Below are 12,568 nucleotides of genomic sequence, written 5' to 3'. Positions count from 1 at the left end.
TGTAGCCGAAGCACACGCTGATCCTCTCCCTGCAAATAACCACTGAACCATGGAAAGGTTGAACTTTCCCTTTAACAGCTTGTAGAGAACACAGTCCACTTTTAAACGTATTATACCATCTAAGTTTATAGTAATACAACATGGAAAACGGTGACTAATATAACTTTGATTTGCTGTGACTGACGGTATAAAAACATGTTTTTTATTTCTTGCTGTTGTGCTCACTTACAAAAAGTGGATTTCATACTAAAGACTGTGATATTGGAAGAAACCAGCTTCATTTAAATCCCTTTATATCCACTAGTACAGGAGGTAGATTAGACCGGTAGCTGTTTCAGTTAGCATCTGGGCATTTTGATTTGAAAAGATATTAACGAAGCCTTTAATCACCCCCCAAAACACAAAATTATCCACATGGTCACCTGATTTTTCCCTCTTTTTAAAACTCTTTCAAAGACAGCTGGTGTGTGCAGTTCATGCTTTTTACCAGCAGATGTCAGCGTTGTCCCAGGTTTGGATGCTTGATTTGGTTCCTTCCACTAAAGGCCCTGTGTGAATGGGTGTTGTGTTCAGGTACCCCAGCGGCTCCGTCGGGCTGCTGCGTGTGTCAGAAGAAGCAGGCGTCCAGGACGGCGTGCTCCCAGTGCGACCGGCAAGCCTGTTCCTCCTGCACCCGGCAGTGCTCCAGCTGCTCCACCCTCTGCTGCTCTGTCTGCACCATCACAGAGTGAGTCACATCTGGATCTCCTTCTCACACTAATAATCTAGTCAAACAGTTGTATCTATATCAGAATTATAAAAATGTGTACCTTTTTAATCATTGACTATTTAGTAGCCAAACATAAAGTAAACAAATAATACTGATGTAAAAATTAGTATTTTAACAGAGTGATAAAAGCATTAGCGGCATCAAGTACGGTAAACGGGAAAGTATCGGTCCGAAAACCATTTGCGTGTAGCCGGACTCCAGCGGCCGTGTTTTTCTCCTCCCAGTTTAAAAGTATCATTGGATCCCTTTAAACTGGAGACGGGTCACGCCGAGGTTCTTTAGGTGTCAGTTGGAAAAGCACTGAAGACGTGTTTTATACGAGGTGTGTGGTGGAAGCTGCTTTTCATCTCGTCCGTCCGAGGCGTTTCTCTCGGGCTTGTAGTCCAGGTACGTCTCCATCACTCACTGGACCAAAACAAATGTCCTGTAGATTTGTTCCATTTCTAATATACAAAATGGTATATTTTTAATAACCGATGACCTCGCTAACTTGATGAAGACGTTTGTCGGGACCTTTGTACAATAGTTGAGTTAGATGATAGTTACTGATGTCAGACCATACCCGGTAATAAATCAAATACAAAAGGGCAATTGAATGATGATTTTTAGTTTCAAGTCTTTACATGTTTTGCATTTGTGCTTCAAAGTTTAGTTCCTTTAACATCATGTTTTGCATGTGTGGCTCAACAGGCTGCCTGTTATTTGTAATGTTTGTTTTATTATTCTGTCCAACTACCAAACAGATACCGAAACCCAAACTCGAAGTGTAAGCATGGGGTCAAATTTTAAGGTCATTTTGGACAATAGAAGTGACCAGAACTGCTCTGTTGGTCAGATAGTTTCTGTATTGTCAATAAAAGTGAATATTTTCTTTGTTCCCCAGTTACAGCGGGCCGTATGATGAAGTCCTGTGCTGCGGTTGCGCAACGTAAAGGAAGACCTAAAGGGCAGCTCAGGAGTTTATGCTTGAACGTATGTAGTTGCCTGACATGAGATGTTACCAAGATGGCATTTTATACCCGTGATGTGTTTTTATATGATCCAGATGTTTTCTTGTATATATGCATTGCTTTCCAAAAGTAACTGAAATAAACTTGAACTCTTTTGTATACCGTTGTCTTCTGTGTGTTTTTGATGTGTAGTTTAATTACACAACTTTAAAAAAAAAAAAAAAAAGAGGATATCTGATAAAACAAATGTGTGATCAGCAGGTGGCAGCACACTTCAAGCACTGACAGACGAGCTCCTTCCAGACTGGGTTTATTCACCACTTCCTCACCAACCAGCAGATTTATCTCACTATGCTGAAGAGTTTCAACCTTTTAGTCAAAGTGTGTAAGTTTTGTCTCGGCCTGGCAATGATAATGAAATTCTAATCCAGCCCGTCTGCTCCGACCTTGAGAATCTGCTATCAAACTTATTTATTAAAACAAGACTACCCAGAGGTTCAACAGAAACAGACCTCCGACGCAGACAATTTGGCTACAATTGTCCCCGCTGGACGTGACCTTGAGGTGTAGTCATCACTTTCTCTTGGCTGCTGCTTGTCGCTGATGATCACAGCGTTCAGGGTCAGGCGCTGCACACTGTGAGGAATTGTTCTTCGTGGCTTCGCTTTGTAGAAATAAGTCACGTGATGTGGTGTTATAGATATTACCTCAGATGAGAGAGCTTCCGGGAGCTTATTGTTAAATGTGCTCATGAGCTGCCGAGTCCCATCCCGTGCTCGGCGGGCCAGTTGTGGCTCCGGTCTTTGGGGTGCTCTTGCAGTTGGTGTCTGAGGGCACCGTCTGATTTCTGGCTGAGCGAGCAGGCAGCTGCTGGCAAGCGAAGGCGTCAAGTTGTCTGCACATTTCTTGATGAGGCTTTTAGGAACTCGGAGATGGACGTCAAATTCTTGTAGACATTTACTTAAAATTTGCATTATGTGTTAAAAAGCTTAAAAATTCATTGGAGCCCTTTATTTGAAGAAATACAAAAGGCTAGGAAGCTGAAACAACTGTTTGCATATAGATGTATCTGTTTAACTCATTTATCAAGAAAAATAATTTGCTGTTTCCCACTTTTCTAGTGAACACATGCACCGATTTCCTGTTTAATGTCATTATAGACTCGTTATGTTTGGAGTTTAGACAGTTTGTGGTGTCTTTGAACATCTGATGGGCATTTTTCTTTGTTTTTTTTTGTGTGTGAAATCAAGTCAATTGTCTCCATCTTTACAGTTGGTTGAAAGATGCTGATGCTCAAACCCCCCCCCCCCTCCCCCCCCCCCCACACACACACACACATCTCACCTCCTTCTATCTTAACTCCATAATACTGTGATGACTTTGTGTACCTTCAAAACAAGAGAGTGCAGCTGTCAGTGTTTTCAGCACGACCCCATCCGTGACACCTAAAGGACAAAAAGGTCACGGTGTGCTCTCCACCCCCCCACTCACTCTCACACACACACACACACACTCCCCCCGACCCACCCCCACCAAGAATGGTCCTCATCTACTCCTTGGTTACATGTATGGCCGGGCGTCTGCGAGGAGAAGGGGGCCACATAATCACCCACAGCGCTCCAGACAGGACCAACTGCAGGCGGCCAGCGGGAGCACGTGGCTTTGTCTTTCACCCATTCTTTTGGGGACCAGCTGTGGTCTGAGTGTGGTGAGCAACCGGGTGAGTGATGCTGCTGCTATAAATATGCGTCAACGAGTGTGAGTAAGTGACAGCTGTACAGTGAACCAAGGACACACTCTCTTGGCACTGTCAGGGCGAGCCTGTCCAAAAAAGGCAAACCCAGTGTGGGAGCACTAGTTGATATGTATTTATGCACTTGATATGTGGTGTGTACCATTTAGATTTGGGTTGGTAGATGGTGACGGAACTGAAATGCAGCTTTGAAGTGTTGATGTACCCTCGCAACCTGGAGATAATGGTCACATCAGACCGCTTTACTGTTAATTGGAAATGAAATGAATGTTGTTTATTCTTGGGAACATTTAGATTTTCTGAAAGTCAAACGAACGGCTCCTCCAACATTAAGTGGATGATAACAATATGCATGTGTGTTAATATGGAGAGAGAGAGAAAAATAAAACCACCCATGCATGTGTGCGTGTGCGCATTGTCTGTACACAAGCGCATGTGTGACTGTGTTTGTGCCCTTTTCAAGTGTGACCACCTGTCTTTTGTTAAGAAATAAATAAATAAACACAGGCCACACCAGCTGTCCCTGGCAGTCCGTCCCTTCAGAGGTCAAGGGCTCCCACCGCTGGCCTTGTTGAGGTGGTGGACACTTACAACTTTCCCCAACTTCTCTCAAGTACCTCTAAACACACACACACACACACACACACACACACGAACACACGAACACACACACACACAAACACACACATGCAACGACACTTGCAGCCAAATGAGCTGAGCTTTGAGCCTCAGAGAGGAATGTTTTATTACACCATGGAGTTACACGACACATCCCAGCTCGTCACCCTGCAGCTAAGCCCTATCACATGGCTCCTACTTTCCATGTGAAGGTTTTGGTCTATAAGAAACATGCACACACACACGCACACACACGCGCACACACACACACACACACACACACGCACACACACACACGCGCACACGCACACACACACACACCAGGCAGTTTAAGCCTTGGAACCCGTCAGGCAGATGTGAGATGTTGGTGCCAGCGAGCGCTCTGAGGCCTGCCGCTGCGGATGTTTACAGTGCGAGGTGGCCGCAGCATTGCAGAGGGCCCTTATTTACTGCGAGCTGGCCGGGGCTGTTCAGGGTGTTTATGAATGATCTTGGGAGGACATTGTTTTCTTTATGTTGGAGCTGCCTGGCTAGCGCCGCTGTGTCGTCTGTTTGTGCATAAAGTACGTGGTGGGGAGCTGGGCCAGACAATAGGCTGGCTGAGCTACTACCCACGCACACAATAGAGCGATGGGATGAGGCCGAGGTTTGGGGCCGTGGTTTTGGGGGCTGTGGGGGGGTGGAGGTAGGATAGATGGGGGCAGGGGCAGTTGGATGCTGCCCTTGTCTATATGGCGTTCCCAGAATGGGGGAGCTGGGATTTGGGGGAGGGTGGTGGGAACCCGAGCACATCCCTATTGGGATCACGTAGCAGAGCAGCTGGATTTCTTTCATGGTGCAGCAGGGAAATAATTAAAAGTTCTCGCCTTTGAAAATGTCCAGTGAATTGGCGTGAAGTTCCTCACGGGCACACATTTGGTATGTGTTTGTTTAAATCCTAATAAACGTGTGTAGTTCAGTTAGTTGAAACAGATAGTCAAGTGAAGAGTTTAAGTAATAATTACAGGACAAAGTCGATGGGCTTTGTTACGCTGAGTTTATCTCCTTTGGAGAGTATTGGCAACAGGTCGGGAACAATAGGAACCCATCTTGAAATTGCTCTGTCCTTGAGTTCAGTTTATGGTTTCAGAGGGATAGGGCCCGTAAGACCAGCAGTATTATCGCATTCTGTTGTCTCTGTACACATTGCAGCGCTGCCCACACATAGTCAGCCTGCTGTGTGTCAGAAACAAGCTCTTCTTTAACATTTGTAGGTTGTGAGTGTCAAAGTCTGCTTTTATTTTCTGAATCTTAATGTAAAACTGGTGTTGCAGTGCAAGAAAAAAAAAAGAATTGGAAATGAACGAACTCCACACAAACGCAGAAAGTTGATCCATTTAATTCTATGTATAATCTTAATAAAGACCTAAATCAAGATTGTCACATTTCCACAGCACACGCACACAAGCACACTCCAAAAGCGCAAACAAAGAAAATGCACATACAGTTATCGATCAAAGTAAATTGCCTCAATATCTAAGCAATGTCAATTCTGCATAAAGATTGTCCCCTAATCTCTACACCACTAACACTGAAGCAATTGATTACTATAAAATATACCTTTCTCATTAAAAAATTATATTAAATTCTAATGGCACTTCTACAAATTCTATTAAAAAGATTTTCGTTTGACATTTAGAAGCTTTTTTTTTTTTTTTTTTTTACCAAATCAAAACTGAGACAGTCAAATGTTGCACAAGAAGCATATGCAATAATAAATATTTCTCATGATTATACACAATTTCACAGTTGTAACCTGCAGAGGACAAAAATTCCAGTATCAATAGTCATTTCTCAGACTTAAAAGATCAGACAGCATGAGTTAGGCCAACGTAGCCCTCGATCAGGAGTAGCACTGTTTCAAGTCAACAATCAAAATCTTAGTGTTTCACATTCAACAGTGACATTTAAAAAACAAGGAACGGATTGTTAGTTCCCAGTAGTATTGGCTAATAACAGCCAAAACACTCAAATATCCAGGAAAAATTTATTCACATAAATTTCATAACGTCTCAAAACGTGTAATCTCTTGCAAAGCAGCACTATTCAATGGACTTTTAGTTTTATCTTAACATGTTTGATATGATTTAAAAAAAAACAAAAAAACAAAACAAACAGGAACAACAGTTATGAACTTGTTGCTGTGATGCAAACTGTACCACCGCAGTCGAGGGCAAAAAAAAAAAAAAAAGTACAATATAGAAAAAGGGGCTTCTCCAGATGCAACACCTTATTCGTGTGTCTACAAGGCACATTTGGTGATCATCCTGGAGGTATAAATAAAGACCGCAAACAATACGAAGAAAATTCTTGACATATCGTTAGTTTTTCTACCTTTGTACACCTGTACATTAGAGAATCAAACAGTTTCAATTTGCACCACATACAAATGTTCCTTTAAAAAAAAGACAGCTGAGACAGCGACCAGATCTACATTCCTGTGTGTTCTGATTGAAATATACACCATCAGCACTACGCAAAATCTACATATGTGAAATATATCGGTTGTTCTGACGACTAACTGAAGCGATTCGACTGTCAGGGCGAGAACGGGAGTGTTTCTGAAGCCGTTGCTGACTTCAGGTCAGGGAGAGTAGGATGAACAGAGACTGCAGTAATTCTGAGGGAAATACCTTCTTCTGACAAAGAATGGTTGTGAATGGAAAACACCTTGTCTGTGCTGAAATGGACACAAGGTCAACGCCAACATCTGACAGCCATCATTAACAGCTGCCAGCCATACTGCCGTCAAACTTCGCAATTTTTTCTAAATCTAGTACTTGAAAAACAATACCCTAATCATTCTGATATTGTCGTGACAGATGTGCAACCAAACCACGGTAGTGTCTCCTCCATGTAGAGGAACAATGAAGCATTTATCTACTACATGCTGGGATGGGGGGTGGGGGGTATGGGGTGGGTGGGTTGCTCTTTGATGCCTCCAAACAATACACCTGTTTACAGTCTCCCTGGTCTCCCTTTGCTAAATACATTTCTCACATTCCAATGGCTCCATTCAATACAGAAAAAAGTGCAGTGTAGAGACTTGAACTGCCTTTTCTCCCTGCAGGTTGGAGAGAGATACACAATGATCCCTTGAGAACTACCTGGGACTTGGTGGAGGGAGGGTGGAGGGGCTGAGGGGGGGGGACAATGCCTGTATTGTCTCCTTTCTATAGGTAGCCAGTGCCGGTATCAGTGTGGCTGTGCTTGTGAACAACCGTTTCCTCTGGCAGGACAGCGGTAGGCGCTTTATTAACTGCTCTGGTTTGTAGTGAGGCGGAGTCAGATAAAGTCTTGAATATGGAGAAGGAACCTAAACATCACCGGGGAAGACGTGACACTAAAATGAGACACCTGACGCTCTCGACCCAACGTGTGTTGTAACATGGAAAACAAATCATTTGATAAATATAATATATATTTACATTAAATATACAAATAGTAAGAAATAGCAGCCTAGACAATAGTGTTGAAACTATATGCATGCTAAAAACAAGTGCTTCTCTATGTTCCATGTGACAAATCTTGAATACTCCGCAGAGATTTCTACACAATATATTAAAATACAATTACAGTAACTCGATTTGCACAGAGAAAATGGACAGCCCCAAAACCAGTTAATGAGTACCAAGATCGCTAGGCAAGACGCAAAGTCTTTCAAGCTCATAGAAATAAGAACTACACCTACAGTAAACCCTGAACCAAGTCAAACTAATAAATAAATTCGGATCAAGTCTTCTCAGGACAGATTAGACAAATATCATGAAGTTTTAGTGCTACGCCCCTGGTGAGGATCCATGTAGCATCCACGTGCACAGACAGAAAGAAATCCACTTCCTGCCCAAAGACTCTCTCAAGGGCAGCATCACTAAAGGCTCCAACTTCATCAGTAGTAACTTACACACATACAGTGATGTGAAAAGGTTAATTCAAAGAAAGGAAAAGTCAGTAGATGCAAAGTGCTGAACATCCACCCGTCTCCTTCTGTCCTCTCTGACTGCTGAGGTTTTGTCCTAAACACCATGTCAGTGAACCCTTTCCGCCATACCAGGAAATAACGAGGTCATTTACTGCCAACTATTTAGCTTTTAACCTAAATGACTCGATAAACATTTAACTGACAAGATCTCGATTTACATCGTTTTATTAAATTCTTGTAAATTATTTAATTAAGGACACTGAGTGGATCAATTGGCATTCCAGAGTAGATGATTACCTTTGTCACTGCCTGGTATGTGGAGTGTAATCTGGATTTATTTATTTTTTTAAAGGCCTGAAAAGTCACTGAATTTGGGAAGAAAAAAAAAAAGAAAGAAAAAAAAAAAGGCATGGCGATATACACGTCTTGTTTTAGTAAGTACACTCGGTGAAGTGTTAAGAATTTCAGTAGGCACCAGTGTTACAGGCATTAGCTTTGAACTTCTCTCCATCCCTCCTCTGATTATACAACTTCTTTTTTTTTTAAGTAGCAATTAGAAGGCCGATCCATCAATATGTTTCGTCACATCAGGGAACTGAAGAGCTGGTAACTCAACCCGAGGCAACAACAAACAGAAATACGGTGAAATGATGGTCTGCTTGCTTCTTATTATAAAACAACATGAAAACTTAATTTCAAACAAAAATTCTACTTCCATTAAAAATAAATCATACTTCCAGTAGTCAGACTTCATTAGTTTTGCTGCCTTATAACGGTTTACTTGTTAAGGACTAAACAAATCCCCAAAATAAATAATTATAATAATAATAATAATAATAATGTAGGTGTTAAAAAAAAAAAATCATATATTGCTACTCGCGGACGGTTCTGATCTCCAATGTGCATAAATAAAGTCTCACTCTCTCTGACGATTGTATTAACGTAAATGTTAGCATTAGCTATCACCCATTTGTCCATCAGGCATGAACATAAGATGCTTTTTTTTTTTTTCTTTCGGCAAATATTCTTCTCGAATAAACCCTTGACACAAATAAGACGGAAACAAACAAGTGCATCTTCTGATTTGTTCACCTTCGTCCACACAGATCCAGGTCGAGTTTCACAGCACTCGTGTTAATCTTAAAAACAGCCTGTGCACCTCCAGCTGGCTGCCTCTGACCACCATGTGTGACTGTGACACAGTCCAGCACAGAAGCAGCTCCAGTTTTAAACTTGCTACATCTTTACATTGAGAAATGCCACCGGGGGTAGAATCCAAAAGATATGTCTCCAACAAACTGCCAACACGTGGATACTAATGGGAAAGTTGTTCAGTAGTCGTATTCAGTGGATGAGAAGACATTCTGTCTCACGTCACGGCACTGGTGAAAGAGGGGGTTTTATCCAATGGCGAGAGTCTTGACAAGGCCACAGTGAAACTTCCTGATGTGGCGGTAGAGGTCCCCAGACTGAGTGAAGCGCCGTTCGCACCACTTACAAGCGTGAGGCTTCTCCCGTGTGTGAACCACAGCGTGCCGACTCAAGTTATGGGAGTACTGGAAGCTCTTGCCGCACTGGCCACAGGTGTACGGCTTCTCGCCAGAGTGTGTGCGCTCGTGGCGCTTAAGGGTGTACATGCAAGAGAAGGTCTTGTTGCACTGCATGCAGGTGGGCACCGAGCCGTCGGGGGACAACTTGGAGCGAGCGCCGTCCTTCTCGCGGAAGTGTGAGCTGAGGTGCAGTTGCAGCACGTGGGGGCTGGGGAAGACTTTGCTGCAGAGGGGACACACGCACACCTGTTGCCCCGGGGCCAGGAGCACCCCACTGGAGGTGGAGATGTCTGAAGAGGCCAAGTCGTCCTCCTCCTCCTCCTCGCTGTCCCCGAGCAGCCTCCCCCTCCCGTCTACCTCCCTGCCTGTGGCGCCCTTCCTCCCCCTGCAGGCCTCCCCCTCCTCGTCCATCAGGTCCTCCTCCTGGGAGAGCAGGGCGGCTGTGGAGCCGTTGTTGCCTGGGAAAAGGGCAGCGAACCCTGTCACCACTGAGCTCCTGGCACTATTCCCAAAGCGCTGGCTCTCAGGGCTCATCGGCTCACTGTCCTCCTGCTCTGACAGCAAGTCGTGTTCGTCTTTAACAAGTGGCTCAGTGCCCTGCTGCTGGCTGTCGAGGGCCAGCTGTCCCGAGACGTAGGAGGGGTGTAAGGGATCTCTGCTAGACAGAGGCTTGAAAGACAAATCCAGTGCACAGTCCATGTCATCTGAAGCCCGGGACCTCTGGGACAGCAATACGGTGGAACTACTGACATCAGCTTTTGTTTTTCCAGCTGTTTGGACGCAGGGCTTGGCCTCTGCTGACACATAATTGACACCTACAAGGTCCGGGGACCTGCCAGAGTGACCGTTCGCCTTCTGCCTGCTCTGTGTAGACCTATCACAATCTGTGACAGCCAGCCTGACTTCACTGTTGTCCATGTCAAACTCCTCTGCCGGGGGGGCCCTGTGAAGCCCCTGAGACAGTGTCTGGGTCTGTCGCCGGATGTGCTGCTTACTGTCACCATCTGAGGAATTTTCCCTGTCCAGACAGCCGAGTCCCAAACCCTCTCCCATCTTTTCATCCAGGGAGGAAAGTTCCTTATCTTTCAGCTTGCCTTTGCACACTTTCACTATATCATACATGTGGAGGTAACTGGCTGCTGCCAGGACATCCTCCACTGGCAGAGTGCTGAATTCCAACTTCCCCTCATACATAAATTCAAGGAGCAGACTGAAAGCCGGGGCTGTCACAATGTCACTGTTGAGATGCACAACGTCCCTTTTGTCTAGCTGGTCCCTGTAGAAGAGATGGAAGTACATGCTGCAGGAGGCCAGCACGGCTCTGTGCGCTTTGAATCGAGCCTCCCCGACAAGAACAGTGCAGTCACAGAGGAAACCTTGGTGACGCTGCTGACTCAGACACTGCAGCAACTGGCGGCTATGGTCTGGGAACTCCATTCTTCCTTCATAACCTGATGAAAAACAGGAAAAACAGGATGCTGGATAAACGAAATGAAGCCATTTAGAGGGCACAGCGGAGCTGACGTCGCACATCAGAGGCAAACACAAGTGACCAAAAGCAGAAAAATGTGAGCAATAACTTGAGCCAAAGAGCGCAAAGGATTTATAAAAGTGTCAGTAAACCCGCTTTTTCAATACAACTTCATTAAATACTTCAGAATTTCAGATCGATTTAAACTTGATCTGATGGTCTACATTAACAACTTTATCCAACTTGCGAACATGAATTCTTCCTTCCCTCCAGTGGTGCAGGATACGCTACGCTGCGCTCACCCACCCATGTCACGGTGTAAACGAATCCACTCTCCAAATGATCCAAAGTATTCCGGTTGGTAGGAGTCAGCCTACTTCTTGCGCTTCCGAAATTGAGCGAAAGTGACGCACCGGTGCTTTTACCAAACACACCCAGAACAGCGGTGTTTACAGAACAAGCCAACGGGACCGGGAAGGATAGCAGTCGTCCATCGGAGAAGGAGGCTAACGTGAAAAAATAAGACCAGTGCAGAGAGAGTAAACTGGTGCTCTGTTTGCTAATTACACTGCAAGCTGTGGAGTCAGCTGCTCTGACATCACCGCAATGGAAATGCTACCTCCAGCTGTGCTCCCCTTTATGCCATATGTTAACGGAGGGCTACGCAGTCCAAAAAAGACACCCAACTTGGAGAAAAAAGGAAGAATATTTATAGGTGTGACAAGATTACACGGCGTCTCCAACTTTTTAATTAGGTAATTTATCACACGACCGAGGCAAACAATAAAACGCTTTGTGGGGCTTTTGCGCACGCATCAGCCACACGCGCACAACTGAGAATATGTATTAAAAGGGGTTAATTAAAAACGTAAGAGATCAGATGGTAAGTCCAAAAATAATAATTGAAGTGAATGGTAGCCTATATTAAAGTTTGATGCTGCCGAGATAGCTGTGTAGAAGTATCATTTTGCGCGCAGTAGTTCGGTTTTTTTTTTCCAAAAGCAGAAGAAAAGTGTACGAAGGAGACGGCGTGGCCAAGGGCGCAGTAAACCGAGCTCCATGTCCGTGTTGGGAAACGCATTGCTGGGAGCCTTTTAAACAGCAGAGGAACTCAAAGCAAAGGCAACTGCGCTGAACGAAGCGGCGAGGGGATACTCTTTTAACTTTCGCTTCCTCCGTTTCAAAGCACAGAAAACACTGCACTTACATGTATTTCCGCCCAGTTCGTCGTCCTTTTTTTCCTATGAGCCCCGATGTCCTTTCATGATGTGCGGCCAGATGTTCGCTTCTCCTTGTCGTTTCTTGAGCTTCAGTCCGACCCTGGTAAGGCAGGCTGCACTCAGCGCTGCTGTGTGTCAAGCAGGTTGATAATGGCACAAGTCTCGCGATATCGCGCGGCGGCCACAATAAGTTCTGTACTACTCCGCGAATTCACACAGCGGCAGCAAGTAGCAGAGTACACTGGGGACATCAATTGGCTGTCTTATTAAAACACC

General features: G+C 44.6%; 2 protein-coding genes across 2 annotated transcripts in view; one reads left to right on the top strand and one right to left on the bottom strand.

The window, feature by feature from the left end:
* The window catches only part of siva1 (SIVA1, apoptosis-inducing factor), a 3,644-nt gene extending 1,766 nt beyond the window's left edge, over window positions 1-1,878 (top strand). The window contains exons 3-4 of the mRNA XM_069152012.1: window positions 574-727; window positions 1,653-1,878. Coding sequence (XP_069008113.1) covers window positions 574-727; window positions 1,653-1,701 — 203 coding nt within the window. The 3' untranslated portion in view covers window positions 1,702-1,878. The remainder of the gene's footprint in view (window positions 1-573; window positions 728-1,652) is intronic.
* Window positions 1,879-5,452: 3,574 nt separating this feature from the next.
* On the bottom strand, window positions 5,453-12,501 carry zbtb42 (zinc finger and BTB domain containing 42). The gene is made up of 2 exons (XM_069152005.1): window positions 12,280-12,501; window positions 5,453-11,052 (listed from the first exon to the last, which is right to left on the bottom strand). The coding sequence occupies exon 2, from the start codon at window positions 11,036-11,038 to the stop codon at window positions 9,452-9,454; it is 1,587 nt and encodes a 528-aa protein (XP_069008106.1). The 5' UTR covers window positions 11,039-11,052; window positions 12,280-12,501; the 3' UTR covers window positions 5,453-9,451.
* Window positions 12,502-12,568: the final 67 nt, after the last annotated feature.

Source organism: Embiotoca jacksoni, unplaced genomic scaffold (genome assembly GCF_022577435.1).
Source record: "Embiotoca jacksoni isolate LCO1_2020_lvr unplaced genomic scaffold, fEmbJac1.0.p SCAF_18, whole genome shotgun sequence".
Lineage (NCBI taxonomy): Eukaryota > Metazoa > Chordata > Actinopteri > Embiotocidae > Embiotoca > Embiotoca jacksoni.
Note: the sequence above shows the minus strand (reverse complement) of the source record. Positions and strands in the feature narration are given on the sequence as shown.